The sequence below is a fragment of the Sander lucioperca genome, chromosome 9 (assembly GCF_008315115.2).
Source record: "Sander lucioperca isolate FBNREF2018 chromosome 9, SLUC_FBN_1.2, whole genome shotgun sequence".
NCBI classification, from domain to species: Eukaryota; Metazoa; Chordata; class Actinopteri; order Perciformes; family Percidae; genus Sander; species Sander lucioperca.
Genome location: NC_050181.1, coordinates 38,666,216 through 38,693,141, shown reverse-complemented (window position 1 = coordinate 38,693,141; position 26,926 = coordinate 38,666,216). Strand labels below are relative to the sequence as shown.

Genomic DNA, 26,926 nt, shown 5'->3' with positions numbered 1-26,926 from the left:
AATTCAGATCATCTTGGGTTGCAGAAACCATGGGTGGGACACATTTTCCATTCTAAATGTAATGCTAAGGCAAGAGGAACAGCTATCATAATGCACAAAAAAATTCAATTTTCTGCCTCTAAAGTTATTGCTGACCCTCAGGGCCGTTTTATCATGGTGTCTGGAGAACTATTTCATACCCAGGTCTTGCTGGTGAATGTTTACGGCCCTAATTGGGATGATAAGAAATTCGTAAATAAGCTGATTGCTGCTTTACCTAGCTTTAATTCACATTATCTGATTTTAGGTGGTGATCTAAACTGTGTAATGGACCCAAATTTAGACCGCTCCAACCCAAAACCGCAGGCTCCTTCTAAAATGGCAAATGAAATCTCAACCTTTTTGAACCCGACTGGCTGCGTAGACCCCTGGCGCTTTTACAACCCCCACAATAAGGTTTATTCTTTTTTTTCACATGTACATCATTGCTACTCAAGAATTGACTACTTTTTTATCGACAAAAATCTCCTTTCTTCAGTAAAGGGAGTTGAATATTCTGCTATTGTGGAATCTGATCATGCTCCCGTACTACTAGATCTCTCCTTTCCATCTAATTTTACGAACCACATATGGCTATTAAATTCTTCACTATTGTCAGATGACTCATTTTGCAAACATGTATCCTCTTCAATTGACAATTTTTTAAAATTCAACTCAACGGAGCAAGTCTCCCCCTCTCTCCTCTGGGAGACGCTGAAAGTAGTGCTCAGGGGGGGACATTATATCATATACTGCTTTTATTAACAAAGAGAGGGAAAAGAAAAGACAACAGCTAATGGAGATGATATCCAAAATTGATAGTCAATACTCTACTTCTCCTACACCAAAACTTTATAAAGAAAGGATTGATCTTCAAACCCAATATAATTTAATTTCATCAAGTCACGCAGAACAGCTTATTCTCCGGTCACGAGGTTTTTGTTCTATGAACATGGCGATAAGGCCGGTCGACTTTTAGCCCATCAACTTAAATCCAGATCGTCAGCTCAACATATCTCTCAAATTACAAATAATGCTGGGGATTTAACTGTTGATCCCCTTACAATTAATAACACGTTTATGAACTTTTATTCTAGCCTTTATAAATCAGAAACCCCTAAGGATCAGTCTAAATTAATAGAATTTTTTGACATCATAAATGTCCCCACTACTTCACCGGAACATAAAAAAGACTTAGATCATCCCCTTCAGCTCCAAGAAATATCTTCTTCTACTGAAGCCTGAGAAAGACCCAACACAATGTAGCTCGTATCGACCAATTTCTTTGCTAAATGCTGACGTCAAAATTTAAGCCAAATTACTGGCTATCCGATTAGAGTCTCCTCTGGTCAGTATCATTTCAACTGATCAGACTGGTTTTATAAAAGGTAGGCACATCTTCTCTAACGTTCGTCGTCTTTTGAATGTTCTTTACACCCCCCAATCCCAGGACACCCCTGAAATTGTAGTTTCGCTAGATGCTGAAAAGGCATTTGATCGGGTGGAATGGGACTATCTTTTTTTTGCCATGAATAAGTTCATAGAGTGGACCCGTCTTTTGTACACTTCCCCAGTGGCGTCAGTGGTTACTAATAAATGGCGATCCAAAAATGTTTCTCTATCAAGGGGCACAATTTTGGGGTTTTCTCAGGCTATAAATTGAATATCTCTAAAAGTGAATGCATTGCATGAATTGCAGTGAATGCATGCCTGTGAACACACTTGCCAGGCATATGCCTGACTCTGCGTTCCCCTCTGCTTGAGAAGATCTGGGTTTAAATATCTGGGCATCAATATTGCACCTAACTTTGGAGGCCTTTTTGAAAATAATTTTACTCCTCTCTTTGATTAAACTTAAATCCGATCTTCAGAAATGGAGGATTCTACCTCTAACCCTGGCTGGGAGGGTGAACTGTGTTAAAATGTCAGTTCTCCCGAGATTCTTATATTTATTTCAATGCCCACCCGTCTTCCTATCCAAAGCTTTTTTCAACAGATTAGACAAACTTATTTCCAATTTTATATGGAATGGAAAAACCCCTAGGATTCGGAAAGAGTTTCTCCAGAAGCACAGGAGTGATGGGGTTTAGCTCTCCCTAATTTTTTATATTATTATTGGGCAGCCCAAGTTCAGAAGATAGTCTACTGGATGCACTCATCAAGTACCACTGATTGGTGTGAAACAGAATCTAAATCCTGCACAGCAACCTCTCTACAAGCCCTATTAACATCCAGCCTACCTATTAAAATAGCACAATATACACTAAATCCGGTTGTTCATTCTACTCTTAAAATTTGGACTCAGCTACGCCAACATTTGCAGTTAAGACAAGTGCTTTTGCTTCAGAGCCCAATATGCACCAATCATGCATTCCTCCCTGCCCAACTAGACTCTGCATTTAAACAATGGCAAGATAAGGGCATCACTCAGTTTGGTGATCTTTATATTGATGGTCTTTTTGCTAGTTTTAATGAGTTGCGTTCTAAATTCAATCTTAATCAAGCTGACCTTTTTCGTTATTTTCAAATACGACATTTAGTGAACGGCCAAAGCCCGTCATTTCCGCATATTCCATCTAAATCTCCTGCAGACTCTCTGTTTGAAGCTCCCCTCCATCTACAAGGTTTTATCTCAAGAATATATACAATTGTCATGTCTTTAAAAAGCGTAGGAACAGACAAAGTTAAAAGTAGATGGGAGAAAGAGCTTGGAACAGTATTCTCAGAGGAGTTCTGGAGCAATGCCCTCCATAGAGTGAATGGTAGTACCTCTTGTGCCCGATTGAGTCTTATACAGTTTAAGGTTTTGCACTGTGTGCACCTAAGCAGAACAAGGATTGCTTCTTTTAATCCTACTTTTGATAAGACCTGTATGAGATGTCACACTGGAGAAGCTGATCTGACTCACATGTTTTGGACGTGCCCTACGCTTACTGTTTACTGGTCAACTATATTTGATACGCTCTCTCAAGTATGTAACGTACAACTGAAACCAAGTGCTGAATTTGCTATATTTGGCGCTCCAGCTGATGAATCGAATCTGACTCGAAGGCAACTAAGCATTATTGCTTTTGCATCCTTATTGGCTCGTAGACGGGTGTTACTACAATGGAAATCTGCAAACCCACCTAAAGCATCGCATTGGCTTCAGGATCTGATGTTATACCTACATTTGGAAAAGATTAAATATTCAATTAGACGCTCCCATAAATTTTCATATGTCTGGCAACCCTTATTATCCTATTTCTCTGCCATAAATGTACTTCCTGGGGAGTAATGGGATCTACATTGGTACCTTTTACACACACCTCTCTATATGACAAACTCGTGGTCTTTGATGCTTCGGCACAAGTGCTCCAGGTGTTTCTCCAGGTGTTTACATTTGTACACATGTAGGGCTTGTGATTATTGTTGTATCATTGTTACACTTTTGATTGTGGTGTCCAACTTTTTTTTTTTTTTTTAATTTATTTATTCCTTTATTTATTTTAATATTGTATTATTATTATTATTATTATTATTATTATTATTATTCTCATATTTTGTACTATTACTATTAATGAATATTATGTAAGGCAGACTGTTCTGGGTTGGTCGGGGAGGGATTCAAAATGTAAAAAAATACAATCTCTTTACAAACAATAGCATTTGCCCCTGAAATAAAAATATATATATATAGAAAAAAAGAAAAAAAAGAAACACATCCATGTTATTTTACACACACACATACACACACACACACACACACACACACACACACACACACAGTTTCAGTTTCAGGGAAACTTCACGTATTTGTGTGTGTGTGTGTGTGTGTGTGTGTGTGTGTGTGTGTGCTTGTTTAACTATATTCGTGGGGTCCAAAAACCGGGAGTCCAGTATACTTGTGGGGTCCCGACAGCCTTGTGGGCCAAAATGCTGGACCCCACAAGGTTAAAGGTCTGTTTGAGGGTTAAGACTTGGTTTTAGGATTAGGGTTAGAATTAGGTTATGGTTAGGGTGAGGGTAAGCAGGGGAGCCACCAGGAATTTTGGGCCCCATGACAAAAAATCAAATTGGGCCCCCTCTGAGCAGCTGTTGTCACCGCATCTCTAGGACCTAACTGTCCCATCAACAGCTTTACATAACTCTAATTAAAGGCTTGCAACTGTCTTGCTTCTTGTAGTTGAATCCAGTTAATATTGTCTGTATCTTACATGCAGGCTCAGGTAAGCTACTCACTGTTACCAACTGTCCAGCATCCAGTACACACAGTAGGCTCTTGTTTTTTAATTTTATTTCATAATGATCACTCTTGTCCACTGCGCTGTTTTACGCGAACACAGCTCTACTCTGCAAATAGCAAATTTTTACAAACAAGCTAAAACAAAAGCTGTCTGTTTGTAGTCTAACTGTTTATCTTAGTTTGCTGGGAATCTTGAAATTTGGACAAATTCTTATAAATGTAACTGCTGGCTGAACAAGCCATCCTCTCCGCTGGAGTGGTAAACCTATGGATGTATTAAGACCAAGATAGATGCACGTGGCTACTTAATATGCACGTGAATGACGCGATCGTTATGTTGGCGTTCTTCATTGTTGATGATGATGCTGGTTGTATTATTTTGCAACAGCATCGTTTCATTGCAAATGGGGCATACATGACGAATGCATAGCCTGCTTATCAGTCCATTCACCATTACCTGACAACAGCCATTTCTTTCTGCAAGCATTTTCCACCAATCAGGACGCTGCATACTACAACCATGTTTCCCTAATCACAGACTTTAACCATCACTACTCACTGTTTCCAACTGTCCAGCATCCAGTACAGACAGTAGGTTGTTGTTTTTTAATTTTATTTCATGATAATCATTATGTGAGAAAATAATTGTTATTAATGTGTTTGAATTTCTGTCATTAATAAATATTTCATTTTCTTTTTTGTAATGGTAAAAAGAGCAAGAGAGACAGAGAAATCCCCACAGACTCCCTGCTATGATGCTAACTGGCATGTCATTGACCACAATGCTGCTCACCTTCTTCACCGGGACAGGGGGGGGGGCTCAGTTAGGGGGAGACTGGGCTGCTGACTCATCTGTTGTTAAGTCTGCTAAAAGAGGCAGGGACAATGATTTAATATGAATATCTTGCTAAATGTTTCCCTGCACTGATTAAATGGTGATTACATGTAGGCTAACACTAGTCTGTAGCTAGCTAGCTTATTTCACTATGGACATTAAGCCAACAGATTAATACCACTCAGACTATAGGCTGCCACCTTTCTGGGTGGAAAACTAAGTTACAGTTTGACACACTTTCCTTTGTCTTTCCTCTCTTTCCTTTTTTGAAAACCAGATTTTGATTTAAAGTGCCCATATTATGAAAAAAATCACTTTTTCTGGGATTTGGGGTGTTATGTTGTGTCTCTGCTGCTTCCACACACATACAAACTTTGAAATAAATCCATCCATGCTGTTTAGAGTGAGATACGGTTTCTGAATGTGTCCTGCCTTCAGTCTCTGGGTGAGCTGGTCAAAATCGGCACGGCTTGTGACGTCACAAGCCGAAACGAGCAGGCTAACCGCAACCATTAGCTCATAGCGTTAGCATGCTAATGCTAATGCTAACGCTAGCATGCTAATGCTAGCATGCTACCTCGTTCTCAATAGCAAAGCACTGCTACAACACACACAAGTTCACCATAATCTACAAAAGAACTACTTCCATGTGCGCCCTCATTTAGAAGTCTCCCAGCTAATCCTGCCTTGTAACTGACCGAAGTTGTAGAAACAGCCTTTCTTTTACTGTCTATGGAGCTAGCTAGCTGACATGATCTACATCTGAGCTACTGCACATGTGCGAGTGCAATCAAAGATAGTACAGAAGAAGAAGAAGAAAAGAGGTCTCACTCTGTAGCTAAAACAGAGACCAGCTGAAAAGAGGATCTGCAGCAGTGAGAGAGAGCGCTGCAGTACAACAACAATATGGTGTTTTTAGAAAATTAAACCATGTAAACCTATTCTGGTACAACCTTAAAATACAATTATGAACCTGAACATGAGCATAATATGGCTGCTTTAACGTTTCTTGGTAACATTGTGGTCACTGTAGTTCTGGCACATCTACTGACTACAACTAAACACCGAGTGGCTACGGCAGGACCAAACCATTTCATGCAGATACAGGGGGGTGGTCGGACCAAACCATTTCATGCAGATACAGGGGGGTGGTCGGTCAATATGGATGTTTACTTTTTGGTCAATGGGGATATTTAACTTTTACTGCCAAAAACAAGTAAAAACAAAGAGATCATTAATTATATTATTATATTTGAAATATATATACTGAATGATGATGGTTTAATAATTGTATATTAGTTTTTACCTATTTTTTGGGGCCCCTGTCAGTCATGGGCCCTTGGAATTGTCCTAACTTTTCCCCCCTATACGCGCCCCTGAGGGTAAGGGTTAAGGTTAGGCATTTAGTTGTGATGGTTAAGATTAGGGTAAGGGGCTAGGGAATGCATTATGTCAATGACAGGTCCCTACAAAGATAGTGGAACAAACGTGTGTGTGTGTGTGTGTGTGTGTGTGTGTGTGTGTCTGTGTGTGTGTGTGTGTGTGTGTGTGTGTGTGTGTGTGTGTGTGTGTGTGTGTGTGTGTGTGTGTGTGTGTGTGTGTGTGAAAAGAAGGAATTTTAAAGAGCAAAGTTAAATTTAAAGGTTTTTTATTTTAAACTTCTTTTTTTATTATTGTTATTTTACTTTTTCAAATTCTTATTTTAACTTTTGCTTTTTGACTTTTAATTATAATATTTATAATTTGATATATTTGTATATTCTCTTTTGGCTGCTAATTTTAATTATGAATAAAGTACCCTCCACAGAAGACAAAGTGAAGACATGAGATCATCTTAATGCTCTCTTATTTATTGATTGATTGTCAGCGTACAGCAGATAAACAGCAGACACATCTGACTTTTCCTCCACGTAGCAGCGAGCTGCGACTGCTTTAAACCATCACAGACCGTAACAACATCTACTAACATCAGCTGCTGTTCTTGTGCTGGTTCCCAGTTTCAGGAAAATAAGACCTGTTGGGAGATTAAATGCTTAATGAGAGAAAGAGATGAGAAGAGATGAGCTGATATTCTGCTGTACGTTGGTCCTGGAGAACTACTGCACAGGACGGATCTTCATGCTGATGCTCTTCAGGGAGTAGTTATAACCTTTCCAATGGTACCACTCCACTCCAACAGCAAAGAGAGTGCTGTCAGCCGCCCAACGATAAACACCGTTTGGATTTGTACGGTGACAGTTGTTGTACCAGAACGCCCCCAGGAATGATCTGGCACAGTTCCTAGTATCAGAGTCCTGGTCTTTGTCAAAGGTGGAGAACTTCATTCCGTTGTGAACTCTCAGGGAGTCTCCTACAGAAACACAACAAGAGTATAATCACAACATTATGATACTAACAGTGATAGATATGTTTGGAGTGTATTTCCTCCAGTAAATACCACAGTCTACTTCTCTACCTACAGTAAGTATAACTAAATAATACAACTACTGAACTAACAACACTGGACTGGTGACGTTTAATGGCTACTATGGTGTATATATATATTAGTGTGAAACTGCTCAGTGGACTACAACTCTCAGTGGACTACATCTCCCAGTGAACTACATCTCTCAGTGGACTACATCTCCCAGTGGACTACATCTCCCAGTGGACTACGTCTCCCAGTGGACTACAACTCTCAGTGGACTACATCTCTCAGTGGACTACATCTCCCAGTGGACTACATCTCTCAGTGGACTACAACTCTCAGTGGACTACATCTCTCAGTGGACTACATCTCCCAGTGGAATACAACTCTCAGTGGACTACATCTCTCAGTGGACTACATCTCCCAGTGGACTACATCTCCCAGTGGACTACATCTCTCAGTGGACTACATCTCCCAGTGAACTACATCTCTTGTCTCCCACTATTTACGTGACCTAGCTTGATGCTCAACTAGCTAGCTAGCTTAGCTCTGTTCCACAACACCTGTAACCTTATCTCACCTGATGGGTTTTATCCAGTCACACACACACACACACACACACACAGACACACACACACACACACACACACACACACACACACACACACACACACACACACAGACACACACACACACACACACACACACACACACACACACACACACACAGACACACACACACACACACACACACACACACACACACAGACACACACACACACACACAGACACACACACACACACACACACACACACACACACACACACACACACACACACACAGACACACACACACACACACACACACACACACACAGACACACACACACACACACACACACACACACATTCATGCTACTTTGAAGTGTGAATTCTTTCTAAAGACGTATTTTCAGTCTGATACTTCAACAGTTTAACAATAAACGGAGACTTTCTTCAGTTGAAGAAGTATCTTTAAACTGATGAACATCAGATGTGTAATTTATGGCTCAATTCAAACAGGATCAAATAATTATTATCTCTCCATTGACTCTCGTTCATATTTCTTCTAAAGACGTCCCATTGGCTGGAAGTAGAAGGGGCGGGACTTCAGCTCTCTATAAACATTTCAGTTGTAAAAATGATTCCAAACCTATTTATCCTATTTACTCTGAACATTTAGTTATTTATTAAAATCATTTTACACTCCTCCCTCTCCCGTCCCTACAACCTATTAAACCAAATATTTATTCATTTCTTAACTACATAACATTTATTATTTGTATCTTGTTTTAATTTGTATTTTTCATAACCGGCGGTAGCAAGAGCTACGCCGTTCCCACAGCAGAGCTGTGGAACCCTATTGTTTTTCTACTGATTAATCAAAACCAAAGTCTTTTCGCAATATCGCGCAATGCGCAAAACCAGCTTTTTTGAAGTCGTCCTAGCCCGTGTGATGGATCAGCAGAAAACCTGGTAGGTAGCATCTCCAGATGGACCTGACCAAAAGTTACTCTAGGAATTTTGCTACGTTAAAGTATGCGCATTTGACGACCAAACAAATTTTCTTAGCTAGCTACCACACACGTATCATATCATATCTCGACCAAATTAAATGTTATCAGCAAAGAACTTGAGATCATTGTTCAACATCCCACTACAATGCTCTGTACCAAATTTGGTCAAGATTGGCTTTTCGGGGGCGTTATAAGTAACGTTTATTTGTTTTGGCCAATAACTCAATGCATTTAAATGGGAAATTTGTAATTGCAATATCTCTGCCACGGTAAAAACAATCACCACGAAACTTGTGGTGCTCGTTCGGCATATTGCTCTGAGGTTCTGTACCAAATTGTTTTTGTTTTGGCCCTTTTACTCAATGTTAATGGGATATTTGCAATGGAAATGTACCACAGACCTTGCAGCTCACACTCACGTTTTCCTCCTACTCCTAGGTTTTGGTTTTTACTTTTGTGTGCTCCCCTGGTTTTTTACAATAAACAAACTTCTTAACCCACCTGACAAAGTTTCTACAACCTTCACAGTAGACAAATGCAACTCTTTTCTCTCACTTTTTCAATCCAAAATCAACACCATTCATAGGCGCCGATACCGTTCAATTAAACATTGCAGTTGGTGCTAAGTGGAGTATCTGTCATAGTGTGATTGGTTATGTCGGTGGCATTGATTCTTAATTTCCCACGAAGCACCCACGGAGGAAAACATAAATCGGCGTCTATGACGCCGTTTGCAACAACCAGACCACCTCCCCTGCTCCTTCAACCACCACACCTGCCTCCCCCCTCCACCCTCTCAGTCACTCTCTCATTTCTCTCTGCTGTCCTCCGCCGTCAGGGGGGTTAAGAACTTTGTTTATTTTAGAGAATTCTTAAAGGTGGTCTGTATATGCGTGGAGGTGAACTGTTGACTGCTACGTTTGCAACAGCGACGTACCGCAGACGTCGCGGCTCGCGCCTCTCGATATTTAGCGACGTTGCCTCCCCTCCGCCCGGCATCGGGTTCCGCTTTCGTGTGCTCCCTGGGGTGTCGGGGGCGACTGGCGTGGGTGGCTTGGGCCCCGTCATAACTGCTTGCAGTTCTAGTTATATGCAATATAAATATGCAGCCCAGTCTCACGCCAGTTCGTGAAATGGTCACGTAATTTTATCTATTGATTCGTGTACACGGACACGTCTATCATGTTTGTTTTTGGGATGGTCGGCACGTTTTTTTTAACTAATGTATTTCAATGGGAAGCATCTTTCATGATCACAGCACGATTCTTTGTGAAGTCAATGAGAAGATGACGTAGCATTACGTGAAACTACGGTAGCGAGTAGTATGAAAGGGCGAAAATCTGGGTAGGGAGGATGGTTGGGGGGGGGTGGATGGGTCAAACACAGGACTTTCACCAGGAGACCGGGGATCATGTCCCTCGTGTCACGTTTCCCCCAACCGTCCCGTTCTTCTTTTACTAACCCGTCCCATTATTGTTTTCCTAAACCCAACCGTGTGTAACTGCCTAAACTCTTTGTGTATTTGTTTAGGGACAAGTATGTATCATGAACCAATGTCACGCTCCACAACATTAATGGTTGAAAATCTCATCCTTAATGTGGAAACCTCACCTGCTCCTCCATTAATGAATCCAGAAACATGCAGTCTGTATCCGTAGGACTCTGGGTCGATGGAGAATGAGGAGTAACGAGCAAACACTTTGTTTCCTTCAAAGTCCTCCATGTCGACCAGCAGCTCGTACCTTCTCCTCAGAGTCAGGTGGTAGAGAGACTCCAGACCTGAAAACAAACAAACAAACATAAACATTTAGAAATAGTTTGATGAAGACATGACTGTTAGTTTAGATTCATATCTCACCGAGCCAGTACTCTCCAGCAGCGATACCAAAGCCGGTCTTGTATTGATCCCAGCCCCTGTAGAAGTTCACCGTGCCGTCCATCCTCCTCTGGAACACCTGAGGGGGGGACGGGATGGGGGGTTAACTAGATAAACACACAAGATATCTGACAGCTCATGTTTCCAGACAACAAGGATTTACTGGGATGTGATTTATTGTGAAGGAACTACAGGAAGTGTTGACTTCAGTTAAAATACTCACCGTCCACCGTCCTCCTTCTGAGACCATGTCACAGTACACCTACACACACACACACACACACACACACACACACACACACACACACACACACACACACACACACACACACACACACACACACACACACACACACACACACAGACACACACACACACACACACACACACAAACACACACGTCCACGCTGTCTTTGGTGCTGAAACATTTTAACTGGACTGGAAAGCTGTTTTCTTTGTTCTTTAATACAAATTTGTCTGACATTGTGGCTTTTCTTTGTGATTTCTTGGACATAGGCTAACTTGGCTCAACAAGTGACACATTACAACATGGATTTAGAGCTATTTTAGAAGTTTTTAACAAATCAGCTGGTAGCAGGGGGGCCCAGTGATGAAGCTCTGCCCCCACTGTGCTGAGAGTCTAGCTCCGCCCCTGTTCTTAGTCCTGTTCACTTCAGTTCAAGTACTTTAAACTAACTTTTTGGGGGTCATTTCTTAATGTTAACATTAACCTGGTGCATTATAAAAAATAGGTGAGGGTTGCTTCTTGCTTTCACAATTTACAGCAGAAGTTCTCTGAGATCTCTTTTATATCAAAGATAAACTGGTATTGTGACCAACATTTCCCTGACCTGACTGATATCAAATAAGTGATACCAAGCCCTGATCTGAAGGTCAACCTGCGTCCCAGAGAGGATGAAGTGTACCTGGACAGCAGACGTGGCTCCGATGGGATAGATGGTGTACACTCCACTGGGTCGGCTGTTGTCATCATTATAAATGTCACCGCAGTCTACCGGCAGAAGGAGCTTCTGGCAGCTGGTCAACAGAGGAGCCAGCAGGACGAGGAAGACTGAAACCAGCTGGAACAGAAGACATGTTTTCATTAAGTTTATTCAATTCAGTCCCTCACAAACACGATTATTCGATCGCATAATTCAATGCATAATCAGCCAAAGTCTGCATATTTATGCGGGGGGCCGTATTTTTTCAAATACGCCGCACTTTCACTGCATAAATTGCCGATTTCCGCGCAAAATATGCGGGGCTTGCATGATTTCAAAAAAGTCACATATATCTTAGCAGAAAGTTGAAAAATGTTGAGTTTACTTCACACAAGAGCAGCCATTTCCCCCTGTTGCCATGGGAACGTTATGAAGTGACGAAATTACGCGACGTGAACATCATCGAAAAGCTGCAAACCCCGCGATGAAGCCATGATGAAATCACAGTTTTAAAAAGTTCCTGCAATTTATGTAAGTTCTCTCAATTTCATCGCATAAAATTGCATAAATATCCTGCATATTCCATCACATTTTTTAAGAAAACCTTCCGCATAATCAAGGATTTTTGCCCGCAACAATCACAAAAAAACTCTGCATTTTTCTGGAAGGACTGTCAATTGATATCACTCTCATACACAGCTAGAATACTCTGTAAATCAAGCTGAAGACTATTGCTATCCCTGTCCAAAACTTGGTTCCACAAATGATTAAAATGTGTTTGCCAAACTATCAGATATATAAAGTTGTAAACTTACCTTCATGGTCAGATTTCAGCAGAAGTGATCTGATGAAGATCCTGATGTCAGTGTGTCTCCACGCTCTGATGTCTCTGGTGTCTCTCTGCACTTATTTATACTGTTAAGATTAATAAGTTACTGAGCAGCTGCTGTTTCACAGCGACAACACTATACATGGGTGGAACATCCAAATCCTTTGGATAAACGCGTCAGCTAAATGACATGTAATAAAAACATATCCTTGGGTGTGTGTCTGCCAGCCATTGGCTTACACAATGTTGGCACCCAAATCTGACACGCCAGTCAATACACAATATACTATATATAGTATATTAAAACTCTCTTGTTACAGTAAAATCTGTTTGGCGCAACAAGGTTTTCAACTCCTCATACTGTCTACCAAGCTGCAGGGCAGGACAGGTACACAAACTAATGAACTCTGACACATCTTCAGAGATTTCTGTCTATTCTTTGATAATGAAATTATTCCAACAATGTGTGTGTGTATGGGTGTATGGGTGTGTGTGTGTGTGTGTCTGTCTGTCTGTCTCTGTGTGTGTGAGAGAGTCTGTGTGTGTTTGTGAGTCTGTGTGTGTGTGTGTGTGTGTGTGTGTGTGTGTGTGTGTGTGTGTGTGTGTGTGTGTGTGTGTGTGTGTGTGTGTGTGTGTAGAAGCTAAATGTCTCCAACTAATCCATTCCTGTAGAAAATAATCCAGCCATTATTCACCATGAAGATAATGGTAAATCCAGCCTTACTAGTGTGTGAATGTTTGAAGGATGTAAAAACAGCATTTAAAGTGTGATCACAAACATAAATGATGGTTAAGGTTAGATTAGATTTATATTAATCATGTAGCTGCTATAGTTCAGGTCAGGTCAGGGGGGGGTGACTGATCACAGATAACACGTCTGTGTGTGTGTAGTCTCAGGTACACAGCACTGAGCAGCTGCTGCTTTACACGGTAAGAACAGAGAGGGTGTGTGTGTGTGTGTATAGTCTTATGTACACAGCACTGAGCAGCTGGTGAAGGGTATGTGATGATGTGGGGGCCAAGGGAACTTTATCAGGATGCATAGTATCCTGGATCCGTGAAATAACTGTCCTTTCAAAATAAACACCTGCCTGCCTCTATGGGAATTTAACATAGAGGTGTACTGACTTATGGTCCCTGTATTTTAAGGAAGAACATTTATTTATTCATGATACATTATTCATTCACAAAGAAAATTGGTGTCCCTAAATGTTGGATTTTTCCTCATTTTTTAATTAAGGCATTAAGATTAATTTCCAAAAGACGATTTTTTTATTCCTCTTTTTAGTCAAATTTAGCATGGGTGTCCTCATTTATGCTGAGCACTGTAGCTGCTATAGTTCAGGTCAGGTCAGGGGGGGGGGGGGAGTGACTGATAATAACACGTCTGTGTGTGTGTAGTCTCAGGTACACAGCACTGAGCAGCTGCTGCTTCACACGCTAAGAACAGAGAGAGAGAGAGTGTGTGTCTGTGTGTGTTAGGTTAGGTTACTTTATTGGTACCCGTAGGTAAACTAGTTTTACATTCTAAGAGGCAGGACATCCTTAAAACTTTGTAGACCACAACATAACAATCAACACACAAAACATTAAAACATATAAAAGCAGGTAGTAAAACATAGATAAAAAGGAATAGAAAATAGCGTTTTGTGCAAATAATTTTACCGTTTGTTTAACAGAGTGATTGCTGCTGGTACAAAACTGTTTTTAAATCTTGTAGTTCTGTAACCAGGAACTCTTAGCCTCCGTCCAGAGGGGAGATACTGGAATTCCTTATTCAGAGGGTGTAGGCTATCTTCTTTGATAGCCATAGCTATCCGCTGTAGTTGTTTAGCATACAGGGATGGGGGGGTGCAGCTGGGACTCCCCAGTCAGCTTACTTGACCATTTTACAATTTGGTTTAGGCGATTCTTGTGCTTGACTGAAACACACCCAAACCATGCCACTAGGGAGAAGGGTATGATGGTTTCGATAAAAGCATGATAGAATAATGTCATCATGGTCTTATCTATATTAAAATGGTACAATGTTCTCAAACAGTATAGACGCTGTTGTCCTTTTTTACAGACAGCCTCACAATTCTCCTGGAAATTTAATTTAGAGTCAATAATTGTCCCTAGGTGTCTATAGGATTGTACTTGATCCACTAGTTGACCATTTATAGTTATAGCCTCATATCCTGCAGATTTTCCAAAATCAATGTACATATCCTTTGTTTTGGATATGATCAATTGAAGGTGCGACTCCTCACACCATTGGACAAAGTCTTCAATTATTGGACCATGGCCTCTGTCATTTTTATGGAGCAGACTCACTATGACGGAGTCGTCCGCATATTTAATAATGGTCCTATTTACATATTTGCTCTGACACATGTTTGTATATAGGATGAACAGAAGGGGTGAAAGTGCACACCCCTGTGGTGAACCTGTAGAAGAGCAAAGCTGACCAGACAGAGCTCCATTCACCTTTACTCTCTGTGTCCTGTTTGTTACAAAATACAGAATCCAACCAACAAGATTAGGACAAAAATCAAATTGCTCAACAAGACAGTTGGCTAAAATATACGGTTGAATTGTATTAAAAGCAGATGAAAAATCAATAAAAAGAATTTGTGCATGGGACCCACTTCCCTCAAGATGTTTAAGGAGCAAATGAGGCAGAGTGAGAGTGGCATCTTCTACACCCCTGCGTGGCCTGTAGGCAGATTGCATGAGATCCAATGCATGTTCAGTTATCCTTAAAATATGTGGCCTTATCAATTTTTTAAAGTGAGAGCAACAGGTCTAAAATCATTGAGAGTTTTAGAACTCAACACAACAGTGGTGAACTGTGTTTAGTTGCCTTAGCCAGGCTAGCAGGGCCGACCGGCATCCTTCTAATTCCTCCCCGCCTTCCTCACCTGCCGCGGCCGACAACACTGCAGAGACTACTATTCACCAACGCCAGATGGATCGCACACAAAATGGATATATATGCTACAAATACACAGGGAACTGCTGCTTGATGATTATTACTGAAGCCTGGCTGAACTCACTCATCCCAGACGGCAGCTAGCAGCTAACAGGGTAGGTGAATTTAAACAATGTCTGAGTTGAAAACACATCTTGTTGTCATGTAAGGGCCCTGTTCATGTTGCACAGACATTTTAATTGCATTTTGTGTCTGTTAAGAGGCACAAAGGTACTCTTTATGATATGTCCCCAAAACTGCCGTTCTAGCTAAGTGGGAGCTCTCGGCATTAGCTGCAGCAGCTCCAGTTAGCTAGCACTGATTCGGCTCGGTTTTTTTTTTGCTATCGACAGTACTCACATACTTATAGCGATCAAGATTAACGTAAAAATTGCCTGTCCTAATCAGGACTTTTAGCGTGTATAGAGCCAGCATATTTCCACCAGACTCCATGTAAATAATCAGGACTTTTAACATGTATAGAGCCAGCATATCTCCACCAGACTCCATGTAACTAATCAGGACTTTTAGCGTGTATAGAGCCAGCATATCTCCACCAGACTCCATGTAAATAATCAGGACTTTTAGCATGTATAGAGCCAGACTCCATGTAAATAATCAGGACTCATTTATAAAACTGTGCGTAGGATCCTTACTAAAAGTGTACGTACGCCAAAAGCCAAAAAATGGCGTACGGCAAAAACAATTCGGATTTATAAAACCGTGCGTACGCACATCTGTAAGCAATGTTCCCTTTATGAATCAGAGATTACCGACAAGTGTGCGTACGTGGATCAGACTCTTATCCCGCCCTGTAAACGCCCGTTTTTAACCATAAATAGTCAATGCAAAGCACCTCATGAATGCTGATCAGCATGTTAATGACCCTGGCAGTGTGCACATTTGAATGGCAGTGTGTTCCCTGTGAAAACAAGAGATTTTCTTCATGAAAATTGTGCCAAATGCAGAGAATTGTGTGTAGTGTTTTGAAAAAAGTGTGTTTTAGAACTGCAATTTGAGTGTAAAGCAGGAATTGTGCTTGTTGTTTAGCAGAACTGGTTGAGGGGGTTGGTGCATGAGTTACATGTTGTGGTCATTGTGTCATAAGTTCCAGTATTTGGATCTAAACAACTGAGAAAAACTGTAATAATACGTCCAAAACTGCAGGCATTACAGCACTCGGGGACAGCTTCGATATACCAGACCTATATAATAAGATGTAACAGAACTATATATTATATCCAAACAGGCCTTTGTGATAAAGGTGAAGATTAAATATAATATTTATATAAATCACATAGCTGTCTGACATTTCCCTCTGGAAACAGCCGGTTTCCCCCAGAGCGGCGAAGACCTGTATTTGGACCGGGATGGCACGGTTCCGGTGCGTTGCCCTCTCTACTGGACCCAGTTCAGTACAGAGATCCAAGAGCTCAGCTTTAGGGAATCTAAATCGGCATATTAGCCATTAGTCATCATCATGGTCCCTGAAGTCTCTCTCTCTCCTGATTCTTCCATTGGTGTAGTCCTCCTGCAGGGCAGCAGTGCCATCATGCAGCATTACACACAGGGGGGTCACCGCAGTATTTATATGTTTACAACATATTGTGATTGTTAACACCTTGCCAAAATCACAGCATCAACTAGTGGTAACCCCCCCCACCTCCCCCACCCAGAGATACAATCTGAAGATGAAAGTCTAATAGGCAAACACACTTTTCTTCATGCAGGTTTAGTTATGAACAGTATTAAAGTTCGGACTGATAACGAGGACATTAAGGGTAACGATTGCGCGAGAGCTTAACGGCTGTATTTACACACTTTGACATTTGATGATGTATGCAGAGTATTAAAGAAAGGTATTTAGTTATGTACACTACACTGTGTTTTTCCGTTATCTAATGCTAGGGTATTTGATGTTATCCTGTATTCCATGCAGTCGGGCCATCTCCTCCTCCTGCACTTCGTAGCGGACAATGTGGCGGTGAGAAAGCGCCGATTAAATATAAAGAATTAATTTTTATTTAAGATTTGAGTTGGAGGTGTTTATGGAACAATTATCACTCAGTACAGTTAGTTAGTTAGTTATGTTTTATTTCTGTGTCATGCCAAACATTTTGGCCCATCCCACATGGGATTACAAGACACACACATCTTCCTGTCGCATATACTAATCATTCGGAGAAATACATGAATACAAATATATACACATACACACACATACACACACACACCACACACACACACACCACACACAAACAACAAATTCTCATCTACAATTCATCTGGATAAAGAGCTTTTTTCCTCTTCTCCCAGGCTTTATCTAGATAATTGGCTAATTTATATGTTTCATATGTGAACAGCCATCTCAGTCTTTGAGCATCATCCATATTTACCAAATCAATCTCTGCTTTTATCCTCCGAAACAAAAAATTACTCTTTTCTCTTAACACTTCATCTCTGAGTGTTAGATAAGACTCTTAGACATCACAACTGCACTAAATGCACCGTGCACAATAGGTTTATCTACATCTTTATCATCACTAGTTAAACACTTGTACATGCTTTATTCCCAACTTGTATATATTTTTTAATATTTGTTATTGTATTGTATTCTATTATTATCTCATGTATATTGTATCCTATTATTTCATGTATATTCTGTATGTGTGCTGTGTGTCTGATATTTTGTTGCTTCAACACCGGAATTTCCTTTTTTTTGGCATCAATAAAAAAACTATCTATCTATCTATTCTCCCGTCAAGTTAGTTTTTTTATAAATCACAACCCTGGCGTGGGAAGTGGCGTACGTGTAGCGGGTGTGTACTTTCTCTCTTGCGTTGTGTTGTGTTACAGATGAAGCCGTCACTCTGCGTTGGCTATCACAGCCGTTTATTCTGGTAAACAGCAGAATAGTGTCTCACAATCACATTCATCACTTTAAAGAGCACCAGTGAGCAGAAACAGGCTACTGCAGACTGGTGATGGTGTGTAGGAATGGACCCTAAAGTCTGCAGAAAAGCACCAATAGATGGTGCTCATGTTCCAGAAAAAGCCTGTCTGATATGGAAACTACTGGCCAAATGAAGTTACCTTTTGATGGCGAGTGGAATTACAGTTTTTTCCAACTGCTTACACACTAAATCTTTTCATGTCACACCATTTTTGAAACCTCTCACTCAAAGTGCAAAACTACACAGCAAATCTCCAAAACCATCAGCTATTTCTCAGCCTTTCACTCAGTTTTCTATTTGCATAAAACACTTTTTTCAAAACATTACACACAACTCTCTACCTAAGACACAACAATCTAACAGGAAGTGACTTGCTTTCCTTTTCTAAACACAACCAATCAAAATGCTACACTTATTTACCAGGACACACACACACACACTCTCCTCACATGTACAAACACATTATGTCATAACTGAACAGTAACCAATCACTGCTTTAGTATAGGCCTATACAGAGGTCAAAGGTCACATTACCTGTTTAGAAAAATGGACGCTAACAATAGACAGAGAGCAAGGGGAGGAGGAGGAGGAGGAGGAGGAGGAGGAAGAGGAGGAGGAGGAGGAGGAGGAGGAGGAGGAAGAGGAGGAGGAGGAGGAGGAGGAAGAGGAGGAGGAAGAGGAGGAGGAGGAGGAGGAGGAGGAGGAGGAGGAGGAGGAGGAGGAGGAAGAGGAGGAGGAGGAGGAGGAGGAGGAGGAAGAGGAGGAGGAGGAGGAGGAGGAGGAGGAGGAGGAGGAGGAAGAGGAGGAGGAGGAGGAGGAGGAGGAGGAGGAGGAGGAGGAGGAGGAGGAGGAGGAGGAGGAGGAAGAGGAGGAGGAGGAGGAGGAGGAGGAGGAGGAGGAAGAGGAGGAGGAGGAGGAGGAGGAGGAAGAGGAGGAGGAGGAGGAAGAGGAGGAGGAGGAGGAGGAAGAGGAGGAGGAGGAGGAGGAGGAGGAGGAGGAGGAGGAAGAGGAGGAGGAGGAGGAGGAGGAGGAGGAAGAGGAGGAGGAGGAGGAAGAGGAGGAGGAGGAGGAGGAGGAGGAAGAGGAGGAGGAGGAAGAGGAGGAAGAGGAGGAGGAGGAGGAGGAGGAGGAGGAGGAGGAGGAGGAAGAGGAGGAGGAGGAGGAAGAGGAGGAGGAGGAGGAGGAGGAGGAAGAGGAGGAGGAGGAGGAGGAGGAGGAAGAGGAGGAGGAAGAGGAGGAGGAGGAGGAGGAGGAAGAGGAGGAGGAGGAGGAGGAGGAGGAGGAGGAGGAGGAAGAGGAGGAGGAGGAAGAGGAGGAGGAAGAGGAGGAGGAGGAAGAGGAGGAGGAGGAAGAGGAGGAAGAGGAAGAGGGCAAAGAAGAGAAGGAAGGAGAGCCATCTCTGATGAGATCAGGGCAACACTTGTTGATCATGTGATCAGCCACGGTTTGACCAATGAGAGAGGCTGGACTGAGAGTCCAGACCAACTTGAGTCGATCTACTGTGGCGTCCATAATTCCAACCTTCAGAAATGAGAACAGGTATGCAACTATCTAATGACTATTTCAGCATTACAGTAATGTACTGTAACATACATATGACTGCATAGTATTGCGTAAACATTTACAACTCTAAGCCATCCATGTACTGCACTGCATTGAATGAATGAGGTTGGTTATCATGCTGTACTACATTTTGTTGTAAGATGTTTACAGTTCCTATGCTCAACACATACTGTGTTTGAATTCTCTACAGAGTGGAAAGGCAAAGATATCATGGAGGACGAGGACGCTTATTTACAGATGTACAAGAGACTGCAATTATAAATATGGTTCTGGCCAAAAATGCAATTAGGATTTGAGAGATAAGAGAGCACATCTTGAATAATGACACCATATTTAACAATATCAATGCTGTAAGCCTGTCGACCATACAACGCATCCTCCAACAGCACCAAGTGACGATGAAACAACTTTACAAGGTGCCATTTGAGAGAAACTCTGACAGAGTCAAGAATCTGCGACATGACTTTGTAGAGGTCGAGGTATGTATGCAACACTACTTCCAGTACTTCAGACATACCATATTTACTGATCTGTATATCCCCTTGTCTGTTACAGAGAGTATTGGAGATGGATGCCAATGTAATTCGCCATGAATTTATTTATGTGGATGAGGTTGGCTTCAACCTCACCAAATCCAGGCGCCGCGGAAGAAATGTAATAGGACAGAGGGCAATTACCAATGTCCCTGGACAGCGTGGGGGTAATATAACTATGTGTGCTGCCATCACCCAAAACGGGGTCCTCCATCACAATGCCACACTGGGTCCGTACAGCACCGGCCATATGCTCACTTTTCTGGATGCAATTTACACAATACTTGTCCTTGATCCAGACCAGGAGCCTGCTAGGTTTGTGGTTATATGGGACAATGTTAGTGTTCACCAGGCTGTTCTGGTCCAAAGCTGGTTTGCCACCCATCCACAATTAGTAGTTTCGTACCTACCCCCGTATTTACCTTTTCTAAATCCTATAGAGGAATTCTTCTCAGCCTGGCGCTGGAAAGTCTATGATCACCAACCCTATGCCCACATGGCGCTTCTCCGGGCAATGGAGGAAGCATGTTGGGACGTAGAGGTTGCCTCTCTCCAAGGTTGGATATACCATGCAAGGAGATACTTCCCTCATTGTTTGGCAAGAGAAAACGTATCTTGTGATGTGGATGAAGTATTGTGGCCTGACCCAGCCGGGAGAAGAGATAAAGCATAGCTTAGGACTGGTGACCCCCCCACCACCAATTCCTGGACTGCCCACCTGGGACCCCACACACACAATTGTGATCTTTATTGTATTATAAAGAATATACTTTTGGTTTGCATATGTTCATGGTTTTGTTGTATGCAACTGTATACAAAAGTAATTTTTGGCCTGATGAATATTTTCTGTTTCTACATTGCACTGGTGTTTACAGTGTACTTTATACCCCTCTCAGCAGATTACTTTCACTGTAGAACATTGTATTGTAATGTAGATATAAGCCTATGAAAGACAAAAGAGCTTTAGATTTAGAACAACAGTGTGTACACGGTATGTCCAAAAATGTATTATTATGAAAAACGTGTTTGCCATTTGATGCAAATGCTTCATTTTGAGATTGTGATGATGGCTGAGCGTTACTGAGCAGCTTCCAACTGAGCTTGAAGACGTAGATGTGACGTGAGCAACCTGTCTGAAAGTTGGAAGTCTTCTGGTAGCTGTGCCAAGAGAAATCTCAATCATTCCCAATCTAGCAGAGACGGAGAGCGTAGGTATATGTAAGGAGATAACATAGACACAGGCTAATTATTGATCACTAAAATGATAGTTAACATTAGTAATTACACTTAAACAGCTAATGGAAGTCCAAACTGCCTGAGAGCTTCTCCTGTACTATACGGTAATTCCTCTACTATGAGACAGGAAGTCTCGTGGTTATGACCCAATCGTTAGCCTATTTTTATAAAAACGTCTGCTACGGAGCCATAACGTGAGCTACAAGGTAATGGAGCCTTTTATACATTGTTGTGTTTCTTTAGAAATAAACAATGGACAAATAGAGTCTTTAAACTCTTCAGATGTAAAGTTATTCTCTGTCAAAGTGGCGTCAAAATGAATGGCAGTCAATGGGATGCTAACGGGAGGTGATGGCTTGGTAGCATCAACATGGCGCCATAGGAGCTACGTGTTCCGGGGAGAGGGTTACCCCCTTGGAGTTAAGTCAGCGTAATAATTACAAACTGTCTGAGTTCTACTTGGTTCTGGCTGTTTAAACATAATTTAAGACCTAACAGATTATATTCCACTGAAAGGATTTAAAACTACTGAAGTTTGTAACTTTAAAAACATTATTTCAGGACTGTGGCCCCAATAATGATAATAATAATAATAATAATAATAAATGTAAACTATATGCTTTTTAATTATGAATCAAAGTGAAGACATGAGATCATCTTAATGCTCTCTTATTTATTGATTGATTGTCAGCGTACAGCAGATAAACAGCAGACACATCTGACTTTTCCTCCACGTAGCAGCGAGCTGCGACTGCTTTAAACCATCACAGACCGTAACAACATCTACTAACATCAGCTGCTGTTCTTGTGCTGGTTCCCAGTTTCAGGAAAATAAGACCTGTTGGGAGATTAAATGCTTAATGAGAGAAAGAGATGAGAAGAGATGAGCTGATATTCTGCTGTACGTTGGTCCTGGAGAACTACTGCACAGGACGGATCTTCATGCTGATGCTCTTCAGGGAGTAGTTGTTACCTTTCCATTGGTACCACTCCACTCCAACAAAAAGGACAGTGCTATCAGCCCCCCGACGATAAACGCCGTTTGGATTTGCATAGTGACAACTGTCGTACCAGAACGCCCCCAGGAATGATCTGGCACAGTTCCTAGTATCAGAGTCCTGGTCTTTGTCGAAGGTTGAGAACTTCATTCCGCTGTGAGGACTCAGGGAGTCTCCTACAGAAACACAACAAGAGTATAATCACATTATGATACTACTAACAATGATATATATGTTTGGAGTGTATCTACTCTAGTAAATACCACAGTCTACTTCTCTACCTACAGTAAGTATAACTAAATAATACAACTACTGAACTAACAACACTGGACTGTAGTTGTTTAGATTTATGGTTTTAATTAAATAAATATATATATATTTATTAAATTGAAACCATAAATCTACAGATTGAGTCAACTATAACACTTTTTTTCATACTTCCCCCTTACGCTCCATCCGTAATAGAGAGCCAAAGTAGTTTAGTGTGAAACTGCTCAGTGGACTACATCTCTCAATGGACTACATCTCTCAGTGGACTACATCTCCCAGTGGACTACATCTCTCAGTGGACTACATCTCCCAGTGGACTACATCTCTCAGTGGACTACATCTCTCAGTGGACTACATCTCCCAGTGGACTACATCTCCCAGTGGACTACATCTCCCAGTGGACTACAGCTCCCAGTGGACTACATCTCTCAGTGTACTCTCATATGTGTAATCCATGGCTCAATTCAAACAGGATCAAATAATTATTATCTCTCCATTGACTCTCGTTCATATTTCTTCTAAAGACGTCCCATTGGCTGGAAGTAGAAGGGGCGGGACTTCAGCTCTCTATAAACATTTCATTTGTAAAAATAATTCCAGACCTATTTATCCTATTTACTCTGAACATTTAGTTATTTATTAAAATCATTTTACACTCCTCCCTCTCCCGTCCCTACAACCTATTAAACCAAATATTTATTCATTTCTTAACTACATAACTTTTATTATTTGTATCTTATTTTATTTTAGTCTTTTTAATTTGTATTTTTCATGACTGTTTAAATTTATTTTATTGTTTCATGTAAATCCTTTTTACTGAAATATGCAGCCCAGTCTCATGACAGTTCGTGAAACGGTCACGTAATGTTATCTATTGATTGGTGTCCCAGTACGGACACGTCTATCTCGTTTGTTTTCAGGATGGTCAGCAGGTTTTTTTAACTAATGTATTTCAAAGGGAAGCATCTTTCGTGATCACAGCACGATTCTTTGTGAAGTCAATGAGAAGATGACGTAGCATTAGGAGAGACTACGGGAGAGAGTATGTATCATGAACCAATGTCACACTCCACAACATTAATGGTTGAAAATCTCGTCCTTAATGTGGAAACCTCACCTGCTCCTCCATCAGTGAATCCAGAAACATGCAGTCTGTATCCTGAGGACTCTGGGTCGATGGAGAATGAGGAGTAACGAGCAAACACTTTGTTTCCTTCAAAGTCCTCCATGTCGACCAGCAGCTCGTACCTTTTCTTCAGAGTCAGCTGGTAGAGAGACTCCAGACCTGAAAACAAACATAAACATTTAGAAATAGTTTGATGAAGACATGACTGTTAGTTTAGATTCATATCTCACCGAGCCAGTACTCTCCAGCAGCGATACCAAAGCCGGTCTTGTATTGATCCCAGCCCCTGTAGAAGTTCACCGTGCCGTCCATCCTCCTCTGGAACACCTGAGGGGGGGACGGGATGGGGGGTTAACTAGATAAACACACAAGATATCTGACAGCTCATGTTTCCAGACAACAAGGATTTACTGGGATGTGATTTATTGTGAAGGAACTACAGGAAGTGTTGACTTCAGTTAAAATACTCACCGTCCACCGTCCTCCTTCTGAGACCATGTCACAGTACACCTACACACACACACACACACACACACACACACACACACACGTATGACTTAATGTGATCCTTTAACTAAAACTGTATCCAAATGTCCTTGTATCAGTTCTACTACTTCACCACCCAACCAGAATTACCACATAGGAGACAACATAGCCTATATTGATGTATTCAGCAGTAACTATTGGCCTGTTCAGCACCAACGCTGTCGCTGTCCACGCTGTCTTTGGTGCTGAAACATTTTAACTGGACTGGAAAGCTGTTTTCTTTGTTCTTTAATACAAATTTGTCTGACAATGTGGCTTTGTGACAAGTGACACATTACAACATGGATTTAGAGCTATTTTAGAAGTTTTTAACAAATCAGCTGGTAGCAGGGGGGCCCAGTGATGAAGCTCTGCCCCCACTGTGCTGAGAGTCTAGCTCCGCCCCTGTTCTTAGTCCTGTTCACTTCAGTTCAAGTACTTTAAACTAACTTTTTGGGGGTCATTTCTTAATGTAAACATTAACCTGGTGCATTATAAAAAATAGGTGAGGGTTGCTTCTTGCTTTCACAATCTACAGCAGAAGTTCTCTGAGAATCTCTTTTATATCAAAGATAAACTGGTATTGTGACCAACATTTCCCTGACCTGACTGATATCAAATAAGTGATACCAAGCCCTGATCTGAAGGTCAACCTGCGTCCCAGAGAGGATGAAGTGTACCTGGACAGCAGACGTGGCTCCGATGGGATAGATGGTGTACACTCCACTGGGTCGGCTGTTGTCATCATTATAAATGTCACCGCAGTCTACCGGCAGAAGGAGCTTCTGGCAGCTGGTCAACAGAGGAGCCAGCAGGACGAGGAAGACTGAAACCAGCTGGAACAGAACAGATGTTTTCATTAAGTTTATTCAATTTAGTCCCTCCAGACAAACACGATTATTCGATCGCATAATTCAATGCATAGTCAGCCAAAGTCTGCATATTTATGCGGGGGACGCATCTTTTCAAATACGCCGCACTTTCGCCGCATCAATTGTCGATTTCCGCGCAAAATATGCGGGGCTTGCATGATTCAAAAAAGTCACATATATCTTAGCAGAAAGTTGAAAAATGTTGAGTTTACTTCACACAAGAGCAGCCATTTCCCCCTGTTGCCATGGGAACGTTATGAAGTGATGAAATTACGCAACGTGAAAATCATCCAACAGCTGCAAACCCCGCGATGAAGCCATGATGAAATCACAGTTTTTGCAAGTTCTCGCAATTTCATCGCATAAAATTGCATAAATATCCTGCATATTCCATCCCATTTTTTAAGAAAACATGCTGCATAATCAAGGAGTTTTCATTCACAAAAAAAGCATTTTTCTGGAAGGATTGTCAATTGATATCACTCTCATGCACAGCTAGAATACTCTGTAAATCAAGCTGAAGACTATTGCTACCCCTGTCCAAAACTTGGGGCCACAAATGATTAAAATGTGTTTGCCAAACTATCAGATATATAAAGTTGTAAACTTACCTTCATGGTCAGATTTCAGCAGAAGTGATCTGATGAAGATCCTGATGTCAGTGTGTCTCCACGCTCTGATGTCTCTGGTGTCTCTCTGCACTTATTTATACTGTTAAGATTAATAAGTTACTGAGCAGCTGCTGTTTCACAGCGATAACACTATACATGGGTGGAACATGTCCTTGGGTGTGTGTCTGCCAGCCATTGGCTTACACAATGTTGGCACCCAAATCTGACACGCCAGCACTTTTTGGGGACTCGCCTCCATTAAAGGACCAAAGAGACAACTTTGTAGTTTGGAGTAGAGCAGGGGTCTTCAACGTTTTTTAAACCAAGGACCCCTTAACTGAAACAGAGACCGAGCAGGGACCCCTACTACATATAATGTATACAAGGAAGATGAATATTAAACTGGGCCTAGGGGTGTGTGTGTGTGTGTGTGTGTGTGTGTGTGTGTGTGTGTGTGTGTGTGTGTGCGTGTGTGTGTGTGTGTGTGTGTGTGTCTGTGTGTGTGTGTGTGTGTGTGTGTGTGTGTGTGTGTGTGTGTGTGTGTGTGTGTGTGTGTGTGTGTGTGTGTGTGTGTGTGTGTGTGTGTGTGTGTGTG

At 41.6% G+C, this 26,926-nt stretch overlaps 2 protein-coding genes and 1 long non-coding RNA gene across 3 annotated transcripts; all 3 read right to left on the bottom strand.

Annotated features, from left to right (window-relative positions):
- Window positions 1-4,552: 4,552 nt before the first annotated feature.
- LOC118495834 lies at window positions 4,553-21,127 on the bottom strand. Its single transcript, XR_004898277.1, has 3 exons — window positions 21,116-21,127; window positions 18,609-18,611; window positions 4,553-4,700 (listed from the first exon to the last, which is right to left on the bottom strand). It is a non-coding gene; the product is annotated as an uncharacterized LOC118495834 (long non-coding RNA).
- LOC116065589 (microfibril-associated glycoprotein 4-like) lies at window positions 6,908-12,783 on the bottom strand. The gene is made up of 6 exons (XM_031321127.2): window positions 12,677-12,783; window positions 11,844-11,999; window positions 11,141-11,179; window positions 10,900-10,996; window positions 10,653-10,820; window positions 6,908-7,428 (listed from the first exon to the last, which is right to left on the bottom strand). Exons 1-6 carry the CDS (start codon window positions 12,680-12,682, stop codon window positions 7,175-7,177), a joined length of 720 nt encoding a protein of 239 aa, XP_031176987.1. The 5' UTR covers window positions 12,683-12,783; the 3' UTR covers window positions 6,908-7,174.
- A 1,455-nt stretch (window positions 21,128-22,582) lies between the features above and the next one.
- LOC116065591 (microfibril-associated glycoprotein 4-like) lies at window positions 22,583-26,452 on the bottom strand. The gene is made up of 6 exons (XM_031321129.1): window positions 26,332-26,452; window positions 25,529-25,684; window positions 24,795-24,833; window positions 24,554-24,650; window positions 24,315-24,482; window positions 22,583-23,103 (listed from the first exon to the last, which is right to left on the bottom strand). The coding sequence occupies exons 1-6, from the start codon at window positions 26,335-26,337 to the stop codon at window positions 22,850-22,852; spliced, it is 720 nt and encodes a 239-aa protein (XP_031176989.1). The 5' UTR covers window positions 26,338-26,452; the 3' UTR covers window positions 22,583-22,849.
- Window positions 26,453-26,926: the final 474 nt, after the last annotated feature.

Excerpts from the sequence above, each read along its gene's own strand:
- LOC116065589 (XM_031321127.2), bottom strand. Across the intron at positions 11,180-11,843 it reads GAGCCACGTCTGCTGTCCAG|GTGTACTGTGACATGGTCTC; the intron begins GTACACTTCATC and ends GTGTGTGTGTAG. Across the intron at positions 7,429-10,652 it reads ATTCATTAATGGAGGAGCAG|GAGACTCCCTGAGAGTTCAC; the intron begins GTGAGGTTTCCA and ends GTGTTTCTGTAG.
- LOC116065591 (XM_031321129.1), bottom strand. Across the intron at positions 24,651-24,794 it reads CAGAAGGAGGACGGTGGACG|GTGTTCCAGAGGAGGATGGA; the intron begins GTGAGTATTTTA and ends TCCCCCCCTCAG. Across the intron at positions 23,104-24,314 it reads ATTCACTGATGGAGGAGCAG|GAGACTCCCTGAGTCCTCAC; the intron begins GTGAGGTTTCCA and ends GTGTTTCTGTAG.